At 42.0% G+C, this 23,329-nt stretch overlaps 2 protein-coding genes and 1 non-coding gene across 4 annotated transcripts in view; 1 reads left to right on the plus strand and 2 right to left on the minus strand.

Moving 5' to 3' along the window:
• GNL3 (G protein nucleolar 3) overlaps nucleotides 1–23,329 on the plus strand; it is a 133,843-nt gene that overhangs the window by 36,944 nt on the left and 73,570 nt on the right. The gene's annotated exons all lie outside the window — the stretch shown is intronic.
• PBRM1 (polybromo 1) overlaps nucleotides 1–23,329 on the minus strand; it is a 112,622-nt gene that overhangs the window by 24,119 nt on the left and 65,174 nt on the right. For both annotated transcript variants that reach the window (XM_056129234.1, XM_056129235.1), the window contains exons 18-23: nucleotides 17,937–18,579; nucleotides 14,613–14,824; nucleotides 8,784–8,969; nucleotides 7,342–7,499; nucleotides 5,798–6,061; nucleotides 3,425–3,570 (exon numbers count right to left, since the gene is read on the minus strand). In XM_056129234.1, the coding sequence (XP_055985209.1) occupies nucleotides 3,425–3,570; nucleotides 5,798–6,061; nucleotides 7,342–7,499; nucleotides 8,784–8,969; nucleotides 14,613–14,824; nucleotides 17,937–18,579 (1,609 nt within the window). The remainder of the gene's footprint in view (nucleotides 1–3,424; nucleotides 3,571–5,797; nucleotides 6,062–7,341; nucleotides 7,500–8,783; nucleotides 8,970–14,612; nucleotides 14,825–17,936; nucleotides 18,580–23,329) is intronic.
• Nucleotides 11,338–11,439, minus strand: LOC130037931 (U6 spliceosomal RNA). Its single transcript, XR_008794516.1, has one exon. It is a non-coding gene; the product is annotated as a U6 spliceosomal RNA (small nuclear RNA).

Genomic DNA, 23,329 nt, shown 5'->3' on the forward strand with positions numbered 1-23,329 from the left:
GAACAGTTTTAGCAGACTCTAGGTCCCCTCCCCTTCCCCCACCGATGCTCACGATGAAAACAGAACTAATCATCTTTTATTAGACTTGTAAACTTGGATAAATATCTTTTGTATATGAGGTCAACCACATTAAGTGGAAGACATTCATTTGAGGCAAAGATTTATGATGATCTTTTGAAGATAAGTATCTGATATCTTTCCAATTCTGGATAATCTGATGAAAGCATATATTTTGGGGGGTGGGGTGAAGGGGCCTTATTGGTGATGATCAGGAATCATTCTTGGCAGTGCTCAGGGACCATATGCGATGCTGGGGATAGAACCTAGGCTGGTCACATGCAAGGGAGGCACCTTGCCCACTGTATTACTGCTCTGTTCTCTGGAAGCATATATTCCTAAAATAATTACAATCAGGGACCTGGGAGACAGTGCAGTGGGTATGGCACCTGCCTTGCATGCAGACCACTTGGGTTCTATCTCCTACACTCCATATGGTCTCCTGAGTGCCACCAGGAGAGTCAGGAAGTAAGCCCCGAGCACCACTGGGTATGGTTACCCTCCCCCTAGAAAATTAAAATCTAATTACTTTGATAACATACTATTTCTCATAACTACTCCAAACATTGATACTGGTATTGTCCTACCACGTTTATGGCTCCCTGGAGCACCACCGTGAGTCACTCCTGGGCACAGATTCAGAACACCCTGAGTACAGCCTAACTTACTTCCCAGAAAAAAAACCAAATAAACCCCCAAATCTGACTACTTGGCCAAATCTATACATCACTCCTGCCTAGATTATTACAAGTTTCCTAGAAAATCTTCTTGCTTCTACTTTTGACCTTTTATAGTCTTTAGATAGTAAACAATCAAGACCTTAAGTCAGATGTCATCTGTTCTTTATTTTGGTCTCTGGGCCACACTTAGTGGTGCCCAGGGGCTACTACTACCTGATGTTAAGAGGTCAGCCCAATTCTGGGCCTCCTGCATGCATAAGATGCTTTCAGGCTGCTGAGTCTTTCTGGTGCAGATGTCATTTCTGATTTAAAGTAATCCATTTTCAGCTGGAATGACATTACAGCAGGCAGGGAGGTTGCCTTGTGGGTGGGTTTGATCCCTGGCACCACATGTGGTTTCCCAAACTGTGTCAGGAGTGAACACAGAGCCAGGAGTAAACCCTGAGCACCATTGGGCATCCTTCCCCCACCTCCACAAAACCAACCCAGAAACAAATAATCCATTTAATTCAATAAAAGCTCAAGCCCCTATTATTGTCTTTGGACCCCACATGATTATACCCCCAGCACCCCACCGCCCCCCGGTTTTCTCCCCTTCACCACTGCCTCCCCTCTCCTCTCTCTCCTTTCTCTCTTTCTCCTCCCAACCCAATCTTTCTACTGCCTACTCTTTCTTCTGGAAAACTTTCTCTTTGGGTATTATTACTCCCTCAGTTTCCTCAAGTATCAGCTCAACTGTCAGCTCTCAGTGAGACCTGTAGACTACACTGCTTAGAATATTCTATGTGGTCACTTCTAACCATGGCATTCCCAATTCCTGTCACATCCTCAGCATGGATGACCTAACAAAGTTCATCATGAATGATACCCTCTACTTATCCTCAGTATTTACTAACTGCCCACTAGGAGAAAGATCCATGGAACTAAGGATATTAGTTTGTTTTATTTACTATTGCATCCCTGAAGCCTAGAAAAGGCAAAGAACACAATAAATTGTTAATCAAATGATGAAGGGGAAACGGAAGTTCAAGAGTGTAACTACTGGGCTGGAGAGATAGTACAGGAGGTAAGGGGTTTGCCTTGCATGTGGCTGAGCCTAGTTTGATTTGTGGAAGCATACATGGTTTCCCGAGCACAGCCAGAAATAAGTCATAAGCACTGTAGGGTGTGACCCAAAAACAATAAACACAAAGAAAATAAAACTGCTATGAACATGAAACTAGTAGAGCTGGAAATTAAATGAAGGTTCCTTGGAACCATGTTCTTTAGTTTTAGTGCTATAGCTAGTGTTGCTCAGGGCCTAGTCCTGGTACTGCTCAGGGACCATGTACTGCTGGGAATGAAATCTGGACACCCTGCACGTGCAGCTTACTGAGCTCTTTCTCTGCCCCCCCAACTATAGTTCCTGACTGCTATTCCTCTATTGTTCAGCCCTTTGACTCCTTTACTATTGTTTCAGGCTATTCAGCTGTACCTTTTATTGTTTGTTTCTGGGGCCATACCCCATAGTGCATAGGGCTCTTTCCTGGCTCTGTGCTCAATGAGCAATCTTAGAGATGTTATGTTGGGGGACCATTTGGGGATCAACCCTGGGTCAGCTGCTGGCGATGCAAGTGCCCTACCCGCTGTACTCCCTCTCTGGCTCCTCAACAGTACTGCCATTCAGTTCCTTGTTTATCAAATATATGAGCTCTATGCTTGGAGCAGAGTGGCCAAAAAGACAGAACTCCTATTCTTAGGGTACTACAGTCTGGCAGAGAAATCCAACAATAATATAAAGTGCCCCGAGAGTACGTAACAAGAATGCATTCTGGAAGGGATACAAAGCCATCCCTAAGGAAGTGCCATTTTATTTATTTATTTTTTTTTAAAGAAATTTTATTGGATCATTGTGAGATACAGTTATAAACTTGCATGACTGCATTTCAGTCAAACAATGCTTGAGCACCCACCCCTCCACCGGTGTACATTTTCCACCACCATCGTTTCCAGTGTTCCACCCACCACCCCTACCCCACCCCACCCCACTCCCCTGCCTCTGAGGCAGGTACATTCCTTCTTACTCTCTAATTTTGGGCATTATGAGTTGCAATACAGATATTAAGAGGTCATCATGTTTGGTCCTTGGTCTACTGTCAGCACACATCTCCCACCCCGTGCTATTCCTCCAATCATCATCTACTTGGTGGTTCCTTCTCTGTTCCACCACCTTTTCCCCTGGAAGTGCCATTTTAAACTGAACTTCACTGTATGAAATAGGCAGGGAGAGTGTTCTACTTTAGGGTTCTGTTAATGGTAGAAGGGAAACAAAACTGAATTTATGGGAGGAATTTAAAATAAGTGTGGCTAGGGGCCTGGAGGGACAGTACAGTGGGTAGACTGTTTGCCTTGCATGTAGCCGACCTGGGTTTGATTCCTGGCACCCCATATAGTCCCAAGCACAACCAGGAGTAATTCATGAGTGCAGAGCCAGGGATAACACCTGAGCACTGATGGATATGACTGAAAAAGCAAAGCAAAAAACAAACAAAAAAACACCAAACCAACCCCTCCCAAAAAACTGTAGCTAGAGAATAATGCGAACTGCCTAAGTTTTTAGGGGAGGGATTCTTATCTTTATCCCAGAGAGTGATTATTTCAACTGATTCTTTATCTTAGTAGATCAGACCAACCTCATCCCTGCTCACCTGCCTACACGAGGGCGCACCAGGCCATGGGACTTGATGAATACACAGTCTCCAACCTTTAGCCACATGTCATTGTAACGAAGCTGCTCAAAATAGTGACAACCTGGCTCACCATTTGACATTTCCACAGGGACATCTTCTTTCTCCTATAAAAAGAAAGCTAGTTGAAGATATGCAGCTGACAATCAAGTAACAGAAACAGTAAGAAAAGAAAGCAGGTGGGGGCACAGCAATCATATAGTGGGTAGGGCATTTGTCTGGCATGCCGCTGACCCAGATTTGTGTCCCAACACCCCATATGGTCCCCCAAACCTGCCAGGAGTAACCTCTAAACACAGCCAGGAGCAAGCTCTGAGCATAGCTGGTTGTGGGCCCAAACCAAAAAACAAAACAGAAAAGAAAGCAAGCTTTCCTTTATAGTAACATGAAGGAAAATATAACCACAAATAGAAACATTGAAGAATACAGAAAACTAAAGGATTACTGATGATTACCACAATAAGGGGCTGAGGAGAGTTCATGCAGGAGGTCTGGAACCACATAAGCACTGTAAGGTGTGACCACCAAGCACAAAGCCAGGAGTTTGAAAACAAAAAGTCAAAAGAAAAATATCACTGCAATCAAAATAGTTGGTTTTAAATTCCAGTTAACTGTATTTTCTGTTTGGGGCACCACCCAAACGTGCTCAGGGGTTCTGCGCTCTATGCTCCAGGGGTTACTACTGACAATGACAGGGGACATATATGCGGTGGCCAAGCATGGTCTAAAGGCAAGGCAAGTGTTCTTAAGTCCCATACTAGCTCTCCAGACCCTCCACTTTCAAAAATGTCATTCCAATGTGACATTTTTATAAAATATCTCCTTCTTTTCCATTCTCCCATCCCTACTTTTATTAAAAGTAAAAACAAACTGAAGAGAATGTATCAGTATTCAGAAGTAGCCTCTTTCATACATCGTTACATAGAGTTTCACTCTATCACTTGACTTCCCGTTAATCATGGATTTGCTCGAGCAGGTGCCAGTAACATCTCCATTTGTCCCTGTCGTGTGCTAGTGTAGCCCAATGGCGTCTGTTCGCTCTAGGAACATGAAGAGCCTCAAACCGATCGTTCATGATCTTGATGAAGAAGTCTGACCATCTGGTAGGTGGGCGGCCACGTGGTCTTTTGACGTCCCGTGGAATCCAGTCGTTAACAGCTCTAGTCCAGCAGTCGTCTTTAAATCTCATTACGTGACCAGCCCATCTGATTTTTAACACCTTGGCAAATGAGACAGCGTCCCTGATTCTTGATCGTCCACGGAGGTCGGAACTCCGGATTCTTTCTCTCATTTGAGTGAAATGTGATATTCCAAGCATAGCTCTTTCAATTCCTCTTTGGGAGACCCGAATAGCGTTCTCATCCTGTTTGCGTAGGACCCAGGTCTCTGAGGCATATGTTAATGCAGGAAGAACAGTGGAATCAAAGAGATGTGTCCAGAGCCGGAGGTTCTTCGTTCTCTTAGCTATTTCTTCGACGCTCTTGAAGGCGTTCCAAGCCGCTCTCTTCCTCCTGTGCAGCTCGGGTGCCAGGTCATTTGTCATGTTGACTTCTCGACCTAGGTACACATAGCTGTTGCATTCGGAGATGGTCGTTCCGTTGAGAGCGAATGGGGCGTCAGGAACGAGGCTGTTTCTCATAAACATTGTCTTCGTAAGATTCAGCTCTAGTCCGACCTTTCCATACTCACGACTTCGACATAGGAGTTTAAGGAGTCAAATTTCATAAAGTTTCCTCTTTACATAGAATTTAAAATTTCCTTTCTTATTCTTAAGGGCTTTGAAGCCAGTTCTTGGTATCTGCTTGGAAGATCATATACCATGCAGTACCAGGGACTGAATCCAGGCCTCCTGTATGGAGCAAAAAACGTACTCAGCCCACTGGGCTATCTTCTGGCCCTGAATTAAAAGGTTTTGTGTTTGTTTTAGGGCCACACCTGGCATTATCTGGGACCTCTAGGTGATGCTCTGGGAACCATGTAGTGCCAGGAACTGAACCAGGACTGGTGGCATAACTATACTCTATACAACATCTCTCTCTAGCACCCTAAATATAATTTTGTTTGGGCCACACCCATCAGTGCTCACAGAAGTGGCCCCTGGAAGTGCTTGGGGGAGCATATGTGAAACCAGGGAATGAAAGCAAGGACCTTATTTGCATACAATATCTCCAGTCCCTTAATTTCTGTTTTTCCTTCCTTCTGGCTCAGATTTTATATTGTTCTATTTCTGATTGTGAATATTCTATTCATTTATTATTTACTTACCTATTATTCTATTCATTTATGCGATACATAAATATAAAATTCTTCCCTGTGTGGTTATTATTAACATACCTTTTCCAAGTTAAAATTGTCTTCAGTTCGATTATCTTCTGAGTTGTCGGTGTTTTTGTCATCTTCAACTTTATCTGCATTTGCAAATACAGAGGCCACTCGAACCACAGGCAGAGGGACATCCCGAGGAACAAACCTAACTGAACTGATGGGCATTGTCCACAGTTTGATTTTCTTGAAAGATTTGGTTTTGGCAGAATATCGTGATTCACAGACAAAAACATCCTCATCGCGGAAGTTTTCTGGGCATAATTTAAAGTATTCCTGGAAAGTATAAGAATAAAATTGATTAGTTATGTAAACTTTTTTTCTTTTTCAGTTTTGGGCCATACCTGGTGATGCACAGAGGTTACTTCTGGTGGTACACAGGGATATGGGATGCCGGGGATCAAACCCAGGTCATATACACGCAAAACAAATGCCCTACCCACTGTATTATTGCTCCGGTACTGGTTTCTGAAAACTAATCAACCACAAAAACAAAAACACGTTAACCATGTAAACAAATAATTTGTTTTTGTGTTTTAGGCCAAACTTGGTGGTGCTCAGAACTTAGTCCTGGCTCTGTGCTACAGGAGCACTCATGACAAGCACAGGGAACCACATGGGATGCCAGGAAAGGAACAAGGGTCAGGTATGTGCATGGCAAGTGCCCATACCCAATCTACTATCTCTCTAGCCCATAAAGACTTTCTGACAGTTAAGAACAAATGGAAATGGCTAAAGATCTTTATAAGCTATAAGAGCATTTCTCCTTGCTACCGTAAAGACATTAAACAGACTGACAGTTTACTTTAGCTTATCAATTGCCCCTTTGATAATACATTATTTTATGAAGCTAAAATGTTCCTTAAAAGCTCATGCACCTGGGGCTGGAGAGATAGCACCACGGGTAGGGCATTTGCCTTGCACACGGCGGATCCCGGTTCGATTCCCAGCATCCCATATGGTCCCCTGAGCACTGCCAGGAGTAACCCCTGTACATCGCCAGGTGTGACCCAAAAAAAGCTCATGTACCTATATTACACAAAAAGTATCGTATTATCCAAAAGCCATGGATCTTTCAGAAAATGACACTCTTTTTCTTTTCTCTTTTTTGCTTTTTGGGTCACACCCAGCAATGCTCAGGGGTTACTCCTGGCTTTGCATTCAGGAATTACTCCTGATGGTGCTTGGGGGACCATATGGGATGCTGGGGATAGAACCCAGGTCGGCTGCGTGCAAGGAAAACGCCCTAACTGCTGTGCTATCGCTCTGGCCCCAGAAAACAGCATTCTTAAAAAACTTAATTGTTTATAGTTATATAGGATCAGCAAAAAATGCCCATTCATGATCATGTTATTTAATACATTAGATTTGAGGATAATTTATTCTCATATCTTTGTGAGATATGGCAATACCCAGCTTAAAAAAAAAATCCAGAAAGCCATTCCAGCTTAGAAATGAGCTTAAAACAAACAAAAATTCAGTAAACATCAATGTTTTGGATTTACAGACTTTATTCTTGTGGAATGATTTATACTTATGACGAATGAGTTTCTTACCTTGACAAACATGACTACACATTTGCCTAGAATTTTACTAACAGGAACTTTATTATAATAGTCACTCTTAAAAACTTCCTTTTCTAGAAATTTTCGTGTAGCCAGATGGAATGTTTCATTTGGCCGATAAAACCAACAGCCATACAACCATTTTTCACCTCAAAAGAGAAAGGGAGAGAGGAAGAATTAACATTAACAGAAATTAACCCTTCTTTGCAAAATGAAATACTCTATTCTTAACCTAGTGAGAGGAATAGATCTTTTTAGACCAGGGACCCTTAACATAACCAGCATAGAGGAAACAGTAGTTTAGATGAACAAAAATCCCACTTTCTCCTCTATCAAAATATGTGTAATATCCAGACTAGGGAAGGCTATAAAACTGTTCTCTGCTAGGATCAGGACACACATCAGCACAGATCAGGTGATCAGGCGTGTGCTGACAGAACTACACTGAAGCTCAGATTCTCAATCTGAGGACCACGTGTAACTGCATTTGCAGGGGATGGTTGTCACAAAAAATTGAAAAGAGTCAAGTTTCTGAATATATAACCACCAAAAATTAATTTTAAATCAACTGTGTATTGAATACAGGTATTTCTAGCATCACTTGCCTGTGCTATATTTCTTTCTCCACCCCCCCCCCCCCCCCCGGCCCTGCCTGTGCTCTATTTCTTGGGCAAAAAGGGGTGACAAGTAGAAAAGGTTTAGAAACCTTGTAGTAAAGAACATATTTAGCATTCAGTAAAAAAAATCTGAAAGCATTTTATATGATGAATAGCTTAAAGATTTGGATCGCCTGGTTTTGTCTTCATGAACATTTATTTTTCAAGTCTCAAGGTAAAGGCAACTGTTTCAGGCATTTTTCTGAAAATCAAATCCCACGACAAGATATATATCTCAGCAATTTATTTGATTTTTTCTGCTAGGGGTGAGGGGGCTTTGCTCAGGGGTCACTCCAGCTGGTGCTAGGGACTATGCAGTACCAGGGAATAGAACCTGGGGCTCTCTTACACAAAGCATGAGGTCTTGTCATTTCAACGGTCTCCAAAGACCCTCCTCATATTATGATTTTAGTATCAACTGAATGAATCTCATCCAGATTTCAATATGCATCTCTCTCCTCTCCCCTCCCCTTCCCTTCGTTTTCTTGTCTTTGGGTTACACTTGGCAGCACTCAGGGGACCATGTGACACAGATGCGGGGGACTGAACCTGAGCTTCCAGCAAAAGAAGTTTGCAGTACAGCCAACTGAGCCATCTCTCCAGTCCAGAAGTTGTATTTCTTTGACTCAACTGGACTACTGTTCAACAGTTCTAGATCCAGTATTTTTTATTTAGTAGGTACTTATTTGGTAGACAGAAAATATGAGTTACAATTTTCTTCTCTGAGAACAATGAGTAAAACAGCCACATTTGTTTTTTGATTTAAAACAAACTTACCAGCTGAATCTTCCCATAGTCTTTCTATACAGACAATGTGTGGCAGTAGGTTGCTTTCTGCAGGCTCCACGTAGACATAATCTCCAACATGGTACATGCTATTCTTAAAACTACAGTCCTGGCTGTACGTCCGATGAAGGCCTGAGAGGCCAGCGGCACCAGAGGAATCTTCACTCTTTTCAGCTTCTGAGATCAAAAAGAGAATAAGGCTCTTACCATCAGGGTGATGGAATCAGGCAAGATTTCAATAATACATAACAATTAAATCATTTTCTAGGCACTCAAAGGCAGGATTCAGGCCAAACAAGTACGCTCTCTACATTCCCAACAGTCTCTACTAAAAAATACCTTTTTGAGCTACAAGCAACCACCAATGTATCAATACATATTCAAAAAAATTACAGAATAAAGATGACCGCTTTAAAATGTATGCTCAGTACAATTATTCTGGATGATATAGAAATGTATGAAGAGGAGCTGGAGAGGTAGGAGAGTTGGTAAGACCTTGCATGTGGCCTACCCATTTGATTCCCGGTATCCCATATAGTCTTCTGGGTACTGCCAGGACTAAGTCTCTGATTGCAGAGCCAGGAATTTCCCACGAGCATAGCCAAGTGTGGCCACAAAACAAAATAAAAAACTTAAAAATCACTCATGAACTACCTAGAAATAATCATGCATTTTTATCTCCTCCTTAATGCTTCTGAAAAAATTTCCTCTAAGCTATAGATGGATGTCATAATTTTTAGAATGGAGAAAATACCGAATATGTATATATAATAAACTGTAAACTATATATATATATATACATTGAACATACGAACACTTCTCTTGAGATTAAATGCTTTTCAACAAAAATTTTTTGTAAACATGACTTGAAACCAGGGTCTCACATAGGCAAGGTAAATGCTTCTATTGTTAAGGCACAATCCAGCCATAAAAATGACCTCTTTTCCTTTTATTTTTGGTTTCTGAGCCACTCCAAGATGTTCTCAGGGCTTACGCCTGGCTCTGTGCTCAAGGATCACTTCTTGGGGCGCTTGGGGGACCACGTGCAGTGATGGGGACACACTTGAACCCCTGGGCACCACCAAGAGCAAACACTGAGAGTTGGGAATGGCCCCCAAGTATTGTATGTGACCCAAAATCAAATTATAATTTATAATTATTTATACAACTGAATTCACTTCTGCCAGTTTACTATTTAAGTCTTTTTGTTCTTCTCTCCCCCTAACCCCACCCCACTACTGCTTTATAAATTTAATTTTGGATTTTGGGCCTCATGTGTTTTTGTATCCAGATGTGGTTTTCTTGTGTGTGTGTGTGTGTGTGTGTGTGTGTGTGTGTGTGTGTGTGTATGTTTCCATTTGTTTTTGAGTGACACTAAAAGATGCTCAGGGCTTTTCCTGCTCAGTGCTTGAATGTTACTGCTGGTAGTACTTGGGGAACAATGCATTGCAAGAGATTGCACCGAGGCCTCCATACAAAGCATGAGTTCTTGTCCAAAGACCTATTTCTCCTTTAAAAAAAAAAATTGGGGCTGGGTAGAAGATAGCATTTGCCTTGCACGCAACCAACACAGGCTTGATACCCAGCACCCCATATGGTCCTCCAAGCTCACCAGGAGTAACATCTGAGCATTGCAGGGTGTCGCCCACAAACCTTAAAAAAATTTCTTTCCTCGGTAGGGCGTGAAGGGTGGACCGAAACGCCCCCCTTCCCATGAGGTTTTAGTCGCTCCCACACCCCAGGCTCATACCTGCTGACCACAAGGCTCCTATGTGGCCGCCATCTTTCTTTCCAGAGGGAGGAGGGCGGAAGGGAGCAACACCCTTTCCTCTCCAGGCAGACATGATGGCCTGGATTAACGCATAGTCCTTTTACTTTTCTGCTCCTAGATGCTGGGTTCTGCATTAAGTCCTTGTGCTTCTGGGGCTGTGGCCGTGCTGGAGAGCCGCTCGTGCTTCACGCCCTACCGAGGCCACCAGTTGCCCCCCACGAGCGGCTCTCCAGCACGGCCACGACTCCAGAGCACAGAAACCAATTTCTTAACTATCTGACTTTCAGTAGAAATACTTCCAGGGTCAATAAGTAAAATAGCAGAAATCCAAAGCCAACATTTAATTCTTGAACCCACCTGTAGAAAGCAAATCACTTCACAATGCTTTTTCAGCATGTCTGATTTGGGGGGGGGTAAACTCTAAATAATAGTGGTGAATCTTTTATTGAAACAATGAATCTAATCAAAGCAGATAGAGTGTTAACTAGAATTCATCTGCCTCACAGGGACTGGGAGGGGTGGGGGGTGGGATTTTATTGGGGTTCTTCATGGTAAAAAATAAGTATTGGTAAAGGGAAATGTGTTTGATATTTGCATGACTGAGACTTAAACCTGAAAGCTTTGTAACCTTTCCCACAGTGATTCAATAAATAAATAAATTAAAAAAAAATTTCTTTCCTCTTAAATCCTTTCATTCCCTCTGTTGATGATACTATGACCAGGGGAGTTCACACAAACGGTGGGTTGTAATGCTCACACATTTTTTTCTTTAAAAAAAATATGAAATACTTCATGAATTTGTGTGTCATCCTTACACAGGGGCCATGCTAATCTGTGCCATTCCAATTTTAGCATGTGTGGTGCTGAAACAAGCACACACACATTTTTGGCTGCAGTGCTTGCTAAAGGGTCACAAAGCAGGTGGCAGGACTTGCATTCTTAGTCGTGGTGTTTGCCAGGGGTCACACTCCTCTAGTTTCAGTGTGTGCTGTGTTCAGCAGGGGTCAAATCCTTAGCTGTCATGCTTGTGCACATTCTGGTGGTAGTTGCTGTGGTGACTGTGCATATGCTCGGCAGGTGATACACACCTGAGGCTGTGCTCTCTTATCTGCTTATCAGTGGTGCTTGCTGGGAGCCAGACCCCTTAGTTGAAGTGCTTGCAGCTAGAAACTGCTTGTGGCAATGGGGAATCACAGAAAGCAGAGCTGCCCAGATTGTGTCTGATGCATGCAGGAGCACTCAGGATCAGAATCATGGTCTCGTGTGCAAAACGCAGGTGCTTCTCCCACTATTTTTTTTTTTTAATTTTCTTTTTTGCTATTTCCTTGGGCTGGAGCAATAGCACAGAGGGTAGGATGTTTGCCTTGCAAGCGGCCAACATGGCCAACCTGAGTTTGATTCCTCCGCCCCTCTCGGAGAGCCCGGCAAGCTACTGAGAGTATCTCGCCCGTACAGCAAAGTCTGGTAAGCTATCTGTGACATATTCGATATGCCAAAAACGGTAATAATTGTCACAATGGAGACATTACTGGGCCCGCTCGAGCAAATCGACGAACAACGTGAGGACAGTGACAGTGGCTATTTCCTTGTGTGTTATTTTGAGATCTGTAGCTTTATGTTTTCTAGCAAATTCGAGAAGTTTCCAGTCATTATGTCTTCAGATATTTTTTCTCTTCTCTCCCTTGGGATTCCCACATATGTACTAGGCATATGTCATTAGGGATTGCTCCTATGTTTGAAAGCTGAAGTTTGATCAACAGTTTAGGCGAAGACTGTTCTCAAGCACTTAAACTAAAGGAGAGTCTTTGTTGACTGTTCTGTATGTGCTTGGGGGATGCACTGAGTTACAACCAATTTTCAGGTATTCCTTGAATTCTGCTTTTCACTAGGTTCTCACATCTTTTCTGTCTCTCTCTCTCTCTCTCTCTCTCTCTCTCTCTCTCTATATATATATATATATATATAGTTTTCCAGCCAGTCAGTAATCTGTGGAGGACTTACTTCAGTCTTTATAAGGCTTTTTGGGCTGGAGCGATAGCACAGCGGGTAGGGCGTTCGCCTTACACGCGGCCAACATGGCTGACCCGAGTTTGATTCCTCCGCCCCTCTCGGAGAGCCGGGCAAGCTACCAAGAGTATTCGATATGCCAGACACAGTAACAACGAAGTCTCCAATGGAGACGTTACTGGGCCCGCTCGAGCAAATCGACGATCAACGGGAGGGCCTTTATAAGGCTTTTTAATTTCCAGGATATTTCTCAAAGCTGTTACCTCTTTACCACATTGGCTTTTGCACTGTCTGTGAGACAGTGCTCCCTGCCCCACACATGTGCAGAACACTGCCATTCTTTTTTCTTTTTTTTTTAATCCTTTTTGGGTCACACTCAGTGATACACTCAGGAATTACTGCTGGTGGGGATGCTGGGGATTGAACCCGGGCCGGTTGCGTGCAAGGCAAACGGCCTCCCAGCTGTATCGTTCCAGTCCCACAGTCATTCTAACAAACTCAAATCAATCTTGAACGTGTAATCCCTCTGGCTGAGGTGGGTTAACTGTATAGCTAGCCCTATGCTGATCAAAGTGTTTTCACCAATTACATTCCTTTCTTCTCTTTGTGCACATGCCATTGCTTCTGATAATAGTTTTCAAGTCAACATATTTTCTTGCTAAGAGAAAAAAACTTGTATGCATATTTGATGCTAAAGACTAACATAAACCTTGGAAAGCATGGATTATTGGTATATATGTCACTTCAACTTTAGTAGAAATTATCAAATTTCTAATACAAATATTGGCTGTCAATACTTTATTTTTTAATTTTTTCTCTTTGGGTCATACCTGGTGATGCACAGAGGTTACTCCTGGATCATGCATTCAGGAATTACTCCTGGCAGTATGCTCAGGGTACCATGTGGGATGCTGGGAATCAAACCCGGGTTGGCCGTGTGCAAGGCAAATGCCCTACTCACTGTGCTATCATTCCAGCCCATCAATACTTTTAAATTGTGGTAAATGACACAAAGTAACATTTTTAGGTTGATACTGTGCCTGGCATATCAAATACTCTCGGTAGCTTGCCTGGCTCTCCGAGAGGGGCGGAGGAATCGAACTCGGGTCGGCCATGCTGGCCGCGTGTAAGGCGAACGCCCTACCCGCTGTGCTATCGCTCCAGCCCTAGGTTGATACAACAATAGAAATTTCGTATGTGGTTCAATTAAAATATCATGGGGGGGTGCTGGAGCGATAGTACAGTGGATAGGGCGTTTGCTTTGCACGCTGCCAACCCGGGTTTGATCCCTGAAATCCCACATGGTCCTCTGAACACCACTAGGAGTGATTACTGAGTGCAGAGTCAGGAGTATTAAATGAGCATCAGTGGGTATGACCCAAAATAAGCCAATAAATAAAAGGACAAGTTAAAAACACACACATACACACACACACACACACACACACACACACACACACACAAACAAAACCCAAAAAAACCCTCATTGGGCCCAGAATCTGTATGAGGAATGTTATGCCACAGAATGATGAACTCACTGTACAGAGTGCTTTCTGGCCCCTTAAACTTAAAGTTACCAAGAGTTATTACATCTCCCGTATTTGTGAACTAATTGACTTTGCTCCTGAAATACTAGGAAAACAACTGTGCCACACGGTAATTGTAATCTTTTCCAGTCTGGTGACCAAAGTGGTAGTGATAAAAATGTTTCTTTCCATCCTATAATAAATAATAATTAAAAAAAATTAAGTTTCCATCTTAAGATGTCTATTTTAATTTTTTGGGTTTTTGCAGGGAGTACTCCCAAGTGATGTGCAAGTCCCTCTTAGTGATTCTCATCTAACTGGGTCAAGTGGTTCAGTGCTGGAGTCCAGGGATGTGATACTTTTTAGATTACCTGGGCCACCCCCATGTGTGAAGTACAAGGGTGTATCAAAGTGAATTGGCACAATATCCACGTACTATACTTTTCCCCATAGCTAAGGATAAAAACAGCAAAAATACTTTTTTCTTTGTATTTAATAAAAGGAAAATAAACCAACCTCTTTTTTCTTCTTCTCGTTTTAGTTTATCTTCTTCTATTTCTTTTGGTAATTTTTCCTTTTTCTCTTTCTCTACATCATTATGCAAATGTTTCGTGGTATAGCTGAGAGCTGGTGAAAGAAGAATCTCTCCATTTTTGCAGAGTTCATCACGAATTTTAATAAAAAACTGCTGAAGTTCTACTGCATCTTCATATATTTCAGAATCTGTCCTATAATGGCACCAAGAGTTATCTATTGACACATAAGTTGCTTATTTTAAACACCTCAATCACATTAAATTCTATTACATGCTTCTTTACCTTTAGCTAACTGATATATGGCAACTTTATACAATTTTATGGGTCTTTCTTGAAATGTATTGACTAGACTCTAATGTGTCACATTTTACGTTAGCTTTTGATATATGCCCACAAGTTCTTTTTCCTTAAGGCCCATTTCCTGTTCAACCCTGTGTAAAGGCAAGGTTCCACGCATCCTCCCAGAGAAAGACATGGCACATGAATCAGTTGATTTTGAAAACAGAATGAGGTTGCAAGAATTAAGGGCTACCCCAAGACTCATTTATGTGCATCTAATGTATAAATTACTTAAAAAAACAAAAAAAAAACTGAATTACTGTAAGTATAAATTACACTTTACTTTCTCTTAATTGAGAGACCCATACATCATATAAAATATTAACAAAAGTTCTTAATGATGTTTGTTTCTTCTTTTTTAGATTGACGTTATATAGGTCTAGGCAAGCAGGAATCAGTGAATATTTGAACCTATACTGCAAAATCATGAAGGTGTCTGGTAATCGCCACAAACTTGAAACTTAGTATTCATTTGTTTGTTTTGCTCCTTGGGCCACACTTAGTGCTCAGGGCTTATTCCTGGATGTGTGAGGGGCTTGCTGACTATATGCAGTGCGAGGAATCAAACTGGGATTGGTCATGTACGAGACAAGCAAGTGCCTTAAACCCTATAATCTCTCTCAAGCACTCAGTGCTCATTTGAATTTCCCAGAAATAAACTGAGGACACAGATCCAGATTGTAGCTCAAAGGCAGAGCATGTGTCTGCATGCTCAAGACCCTGTGTTCAGTCCCTGGCACCATAAAAATAAACAGAAATAACTATGTAGTTAGAAGGTTCCAGGAAAACAACACAGTGAAAGATGGGAAAAATAGTCATTTTGAAAACACAATTCTAAGTTTCTTTGCTTATAAGAAATGAGAAATGAGAAAACTGGGCAAAATAAGCTTTATAATTTAAACAAGATAAGATTTTTTTTTTAGAACTCTTTCTAATCCACTGTAGTCTGAGGAAGGCTTAGATATAATTCTATAAATAAGGAATATCAGGGTATTAAAAAATGACTCACAAAGGTAACCACATATCAATGTCTTAGCAGCGCAGACATTCTGGCAGGAACTGTAAGCCTAGCCAGCTGCTTCATAACACACAACAGAGTGTCTAGCTCAAGTCTCCAGAAAGCTTCTTTGAAAAAATTTTTATTTATTGGGGCTGGAGTGAAAATGCACTGGGTAGGGTGCTTGCTTCGCATATATGGCTGACCTGGGATCCATCCCCGGTCCTCCTATGGTTCTTTGAGCACCAGTAAGAGTGATCCCTGGGTGCAGAGCCAGGAGTAAGCCTTGAGCAAAAGCAGGTGTGGCCCCCCCCAAATAATGGAAACAAACAAAAGACCTTCAGATGGAAAAAGAACTAATTGGTGGGTAATCAGTAGGTATAAGGCAGAATTCAGCAGAAGGAAAAAAATGAAGATAAGGGAAGGCTACTGATGCTTCCCTTGTCCTTGTCTTCCCATGGAATTCTGACCTGTGAGAGTCAGAGCACTTAGAGAATACTGACAAATGGGCCAGAGACCAGACAGAGACCTAGCATGACGGAGGCCCAGGTTGAATCCCCAGTACTACATGTTCCCTTGAGTACCATAGGGACAAACCCCTGAGCACAGAGCTGGAAGCAGAATGATCCCAGCATCATCAGTGAGGTTCTGTCCCCGCTAAAACAAAATAAAAAAACACCCAGAATAATGCTGATAACTGAGTAGGAAAGTCTGTGCCCAAGTGGCACAAGTCAGGCTGTGCTAACACTGAAAATAGCTGGCAGACAAGCTCCTCTCACCCCAGTCTTTCCTTTTACTATGTGCCTCATTCCTTCAATCTCAGGATGTGAAGACACAGGTGCTATTGGGCAGCAGTGGTGGGTGGGGCTAAGTGTGACAAAGCATGATGGTATCAGATGTCAACACAGCAATGAACTCTCCTTTCTTAGGGTAAAACACACTTTTATTTCTGTAAGCTTATTCTTCCCTTATGTTTTTCTTAACTCTCTTCTCTCTCGTTGAATTTGACATTCTCAGGATTTATCTATTTCATGTACTTCTTAAAATGCATTACCACAGAATTACTCCTTTTTTAAACTTACATACCTGTAAGAAAAATAAAGTTTTTGAAAGAATTTTTTCACTTTAGCAATCTTGTGGAATTTCAGGAGTTTAGCTCTACTCACCGATGTGAGTAGGTGTCACCGCTTCCACAATAAAAAAAAAAAAAAGGAAAATGAGATCTATCCCTAATATGAGATTAAAAAAAAAGAAACTTAGCAAGGGAACAACAAGTGGTCAAAGTCATCAGAACTAAAGAACTTACACGGGGGGTGGGGAAATGGGTGGGAAGAGGCCCTTGCACTGGCAGTGGGGAGTAGGCAGTCTGGTGATGGGTGCAGTGTTGGAATGATGTATTCATGAAAAGTATGACTAACAGTACAGTAAATCCTGGCACCACAACAGAAATGGTTTACAAAAAATTTCTGCACCATGAAAGAAATGGGCTGGAGCGATAGTACAGCGGGTAGGGGATTTGCCTTGCACACGGCCAACCCGTCCCTCTCGGAGAGGCCGGCAAGCTACCGAGAGTATCTCGCCCGCATGGCAAAGCCTGGCAAGCTCCCCGTGACGTATTCGATATGCCAAAAACAGTAACAACAAGTCTCACAATTTGTTGTGAGATGTTGCTGGCGCCTGCTCGAGCAAATCGATGAACAATGGGAGGACAGTGCAGTGCTACAGTGAAATGAATGCATGCAACGTCATGTGGTGTTCAGACCAAGAAGACTGAACAGGAAGCTTTATGATACAGCTGTATGCCCTTCCCTCCCTTACCATATATACTTGCCCTCTTCAAGGTTTTCCTAATTAGAACTTAAAATAGTACCTGACCAAGTGTAATCATGTACCTAAGCTGAATCAAGCTATTATTTTTTCTGCTCTGCAATAAATAACACCTTTTGAAAAATGACTTTGAAAACATACCGATTCATCCTTCTTGCTCTTTCCAATACTTCAAACATATGCTCTTGAAATAAATCGAGCCGCCGGTAGCGATTATTTTCAACATTCTTCCGAATTATGTCAAAAGTAAGAGGAAGTTTATTTGGAAAGTTGGGGTCCACAGCAGGAATTTCTGCTAATGAATCACTGTAGCACCTTCCTTCATCATCCTGATGACTCATGACTGACACAAAAAGATTGTGGATAAGCTCTTGAATCAGCAAGGTTACATTTGGGACATGAGAATCCTCATCTCCCTCTAGGTCTCTCCGTGTTTCAAGGAGGACTTTGTGTAGGACAAGGGCATCTTTGTATATCAAAGACTCGGGTTCATTGTATGTACAGGCATTGTTGAACATCATGACGAAGTCCTCAACCATAGAGTCTATATCTTGGTATTTGTTGGCCATCATGTGACTTCGAATTTTTTCCATGTCCATTGGCTTTTTAATAGTCAAATAGTAATCTGGCAATTCAGATCTGGACGGAAGTCTCAGAAATATAGCACTGAGGCGGCGGCCCCTTTTATCAGTATAGTTTTTCACAGCTTCATAGACTTCATTTAGTTTTTGCTGCATCGGAGTCATGTATTTTGATTTTTTAGGAGATATGCCACTCTTCCTACCTAAAGAGAAAGATTTAGTATTAAATGGATAAAATGAACCAACATCTGTATGAATATGAAGGCATAAGTACAAATAAGGGTGATTTGTGAAATAGTATTTAACACCACAGTAGTGAAAGATACCCTAGAAAAAGAACCGGAAAAAATTTACATGAATTTCCAGTAACATTTTTGGTGGGAAATTAATAACTGTTATTGTTCTGTCTGCTGTAGGTGTGAAGAAGGTTGAAGCAAAAGAATAACTATTGACAGTATAATTTCATCATAAGAGAAAAAGAAACACGTTCAAATAGGACACCAAAAACATCTTATATTCATGAATCTCATTTCAAAGTATCTGTATCAGGTCAGGGAGAAACATCAAAGGCCTGGATCCCATGCTTTGCATGTGTGAGCCCATGGTTAGATACTAAATCCCCGTTAGTCCCCCAACAAGGCCAAGAGTACTTTTCCTATCCCAGTACTGCCTGTGTGGCCCAAAATCAAAAAAGGAAGTACTAATATAAATTTAGATACATTTTATCTTTAAACATACATGCACACACACACAGCAGGATAGTACAGACTATAGTTTAGAAATGTGGATTTCACATACTAATATTAGTAGCTTCTTGACAACGGACTGACTCGCATTCTACCCAAGATGAGTGTGGTATATCTTAAAACACTAGATGGTAAAAAATCAATCAGTGGCTTTTGATGATGGTCACAGTGAAAGAACATGGCAGCCAATCTGAAACAATGGATCAAAATTTAATACACTTAAATCTAGTAGTTCTTAACAAAAACAAAAAAACTGGGTAAACGTTGGAGAAACAAACTTCTTGGTAAATGCTAAGAAACCAACACATAGGCTGGGAAGATGGCTCACAGGCAAGAGCACATGCTAGAGCCTGGGTTTAATGCCTGACACTGCATGGTCCTCAACTCTTGAACACAGAATAGCCCCTGAGGCATTAACAGCTGTGATGTCAAAACAATAAAAATCAACCAAAAAAAAACCTTTTCTTGACCTTGCACACAGCCAAACCGGCGAAACCTAGCATCCTATATGGTTCCCTGTACCCCACAGGGTTCGACTCCTGGCACCCCATACAGTCTACCACGCCCATCAAGAGTGATCCCGGAGCCCAGAGCTGGGAGTAAGCCCTGGACACAGCCAGGTAAAGGCCCAAAACAAAACAAAATAATGCAAAGAGACCTTCAACAAAAGTAAAGAAGCCAAAACAAATCAGTAGGTCTGAAGGGAAAGTACAGAAGCCAAAAGATCAGCAAAAAAATTTTTTAAAAAATGAAGATAATGTAAGAGTTATTTAAGATGGCATGATGAGGAACAACATTCACATTATAAGTATTTCAGAAGGGAAAGAGTGAGAAAGGGGAAGAAATTTTATTTGAAGAATTAGTAGTCAAGAAATTCTCCAAGCTGAGGGATCAGATGGCTAATACAGGAAGAGTTAAAGCATTGCTTTGCATGTGGCTGACCCTGGTTCAATCCCAGGCACTGCACAGTCCACTGAACACAGACAAGGAAGCAGCCCCTGAGCACCAACAGGTGGGACCCCAAACCCCAAACTTCCCTGCAAAATGATTCTACTCTTAGTGGTAAAAAGTGGGAGGGTCAAGAACCCAATAATTTGCTCAGTTATTTTATGTCTCTTGGGATACTTTATTCTGACATATGCATGTGTAATTTAGGGATCAATGAGATAGTTAGGCATAGTTTTTGTACAAAATCAGCTATCTTCCACTATTCTTGCTTCCTGACTTTCTGATTATTGAAGTACTACCTTAAATCTTCAGCTAACCTAACTGTTCCAAACTCTCTTCTGATTTTTTGATGGCCAGAAAGATGTCAAGTTACAAATAGTTTTAGGCCAGAGTAATAATATGCCAGGTAGAGTGCTTGCCGTACAAGCAGCCAACCCAGGCTCGATCCCAGGTACTCCATATGGTCCCCCATACCTGCTAAGAGTTTTAGTCACTATTCGAAGAATGGGTCCTAGCCACACGCCAGAAACTACAAAATGGAAATCCTGTATCACTCCTGTCTTCTCCTTTATTTTTTTTGGCTTTTTTTTTGGGGGGGGGGGGGTAGAGGTGGGGGTGTGGGGAGGGCAAACCTGACAGTGCTTGAGAGGGACCATAATGTGTGTCAGGGATCAAACCAAGGTTGACTGCATGCAAGATATGCTCCTTACCCTCTGTACTCTCTCCAAGCTGCCTCCAACCCCTGACCTCTTGATATCCTTCCAAAAATCTAGCTGCATTTCTGTATACTGTACTAATTCGAGAAAACATTCATTTATCTATTACTGCTCACTCCCTTCACTATTAACCAACAATTAGCCACTCATGATTCCTTTTCTGCTAATTACCTATTTATATTTCCCGCTCTTTCCTTTGGCAAGGCATCTCTCTTTCTCTGGCTTTGTTCTTTTAATAGGAGCTACTCCTGGCAGCAAATGCACCAAGCTGTGGTGTTCCAGAGCTACCAGGGCTTTACTTGGCAGTAGCTGAAAGGTTATGCAATGGTGGGGATCCAACTCAGGGCCTCATATGCTAGCAGTGCATTCCACCACTGAGCTACACATCTTGCCCTTAACAATGAATTATAAATTTTGTTTCAGTCTACTCAATCTGTCTTTTATGGTTTGTTCCTTTTTTTTTTTTTTGGCTTTTTGGGTCACACGTGGCGATGCTCAGGGGTTTATTCCTGGCTCTGCACTCAGGAATTACTCTTTCGGCAGTGCTCAGGGAATGATATGGGATGCTGGGGATCAAACTCAAGTCTACTGCATGCCAGGAAAACGCCCTACCCACTGTACTATCACTCTGGCCCCCCTTTTATTGTTCTAAAATAAAATTTCTCCATATCCTGAGAATAGTCTCATTCATTGTCTCCTATAACATTTGGAGTTCCGTCTTTTATATTTATTTTTCAACCACATGAATTTGTTTTTGGTTTTTGGGCACACCTGGTGGTGCTCAGGGTTTACTTCTGGCTCTGTGTTCAGGGATCACTCCTCAGGGATCACTGGGACCATGTGGGATACCGGTGATCGAATGCTGGTTAGATGGTTGTGTGAGTCCTAACTTCTATACTATCTCTCCAGGCCCTATCCACATGAAATTTACACTTGTATATTATAAGAGAACTATTTTTCATAAATAAAACAATTACTGGATTGGAGGGATCGTACAGTGGATAAAGCACTTGCACCACATGTGGCCAACCTGGGTTTGATCTCCAGTACCTCATTTAGTCACCAGACCCTTCCACAAGTGATCCCCGAGCAGAGATTGCTAGGTGTGACCCAAAAATTAAAAAAAGGAAAAAAAAATCACTGAAAGATCATTCTTGAATGATCGACAAATTCAAATATATATCAGAAAGCTATGTGATAGAAAAATTTTGTTTATATCTTCTATTCTGCTCTGCTAATGTGTTTATACTTAGAATAACATCATATTGTCTTCTTAAAAGCATTTTTTATTTTCAGTGCCAGGGATCCAACTATGGGCTATGCATGCAAGGTAAGTGCTCTATTACTGAGCAACATCTTCACCCCCTCTTTCCCAATTTTATTTTGCTAGGATTGGAGTGATAATACAGTAGGTAGAGCTTTTGCCTTGCACATGGCCAGCCCCGGTTCGATTCCCAGCACTGAGCCTGCCAGGAGTGATCTCTGCATTCAGCGCCAGTAAGCCCTGAGCACTGCCAAGTGTGGCCCAAAATACACAAATACACATACACAAACAAAAACCACAAAACAATCTGATCTTGCTTTAGTTTTAACTTCTGTATAAACTTTGAAATGCCATGAAAACTGAAAATTTGCAAGGTATTTAAGAATTAGAAAATTCTAAATCTCCTAGTGGTAATATCTATGAATAAGATAAACTTTCCATTACTTAAGACTTCTGGGCTGGAGAGATAATACAGGAGTAAGGTGCTTCCCCTGCATGCAGCTGGTCTGGATCTCTGGCACTGTACACGATCTCCTAAGTACTAAGCCCTGAACACTGCCAAGCGTGGCTCAATTCACTGTCCCGTCTCATAACAAAGTCTTCTTTATAGACCTGGAGGAATAGCATAGAACGGCTATCATATTAAGTGTGCTTCCCTTTCAAGCATATGGTCACTAATTCCAACTCCTTGGTTGCCCACATGTGCTGAGCATGATCCGGGCAGCTCTGCTGTTTGAGCCTGGAGTTAACGATGCTGTCTGCTCCCTCTGGTACCACAACTGATTTTACAACTGCTGGAAATCTGTGTGAACAGCAGAAACAGGGAGTATGATCCCTGGCGAACACTGCAACTAGAGTCATGATCAGAAAACGTAACCCCTGGAAAGTACAACAGTGATCCCAGTGAACACCAGAACGACAATCTGTGTGCCACAACTTTGATGCATGGTGACCATGTGTGCAAGCATAACTAAAGGAGTACAAGCTTTGTAAGTACTGTGGCTGAGTATACAACTACCATAACTTGTTATGTGAACACTTAGGTAAGCACCACAGCTGAAAATGTGCCAACTCCACAACTCGTTGTATGAATTACTATTTTTTTTTTTTTTTTGCTTTTTGGGTCACACACAGCAATGCATAGGGATTACTCCTGGCAGTGCTCGGGGGACCATATGGGATGCTGGGAATTGAACCCGGGTCAGCAGCGTGCAAGGCAAATGCCCTACCCGCTGTGCTATCACTCCAGCCCCAGGGGTGTGGATAAAATTTTTAAAAG

This window comes from Sorex fumeus, unplaced genomic scaffold, assembly GCF_029834395.1.
Source record: "Sorex fumeus unplaced genomic scaffold, SorFum_2.1 ptg000072l, whole genome shotgun sequence".
Classification (NCBI taxonomy): domain Eukaryota; kingdom Metazoa; phylum Chordata; class Mammalia; order Eulipotyphla; family Soricidae; genus Sorex; species Sorex fumeus.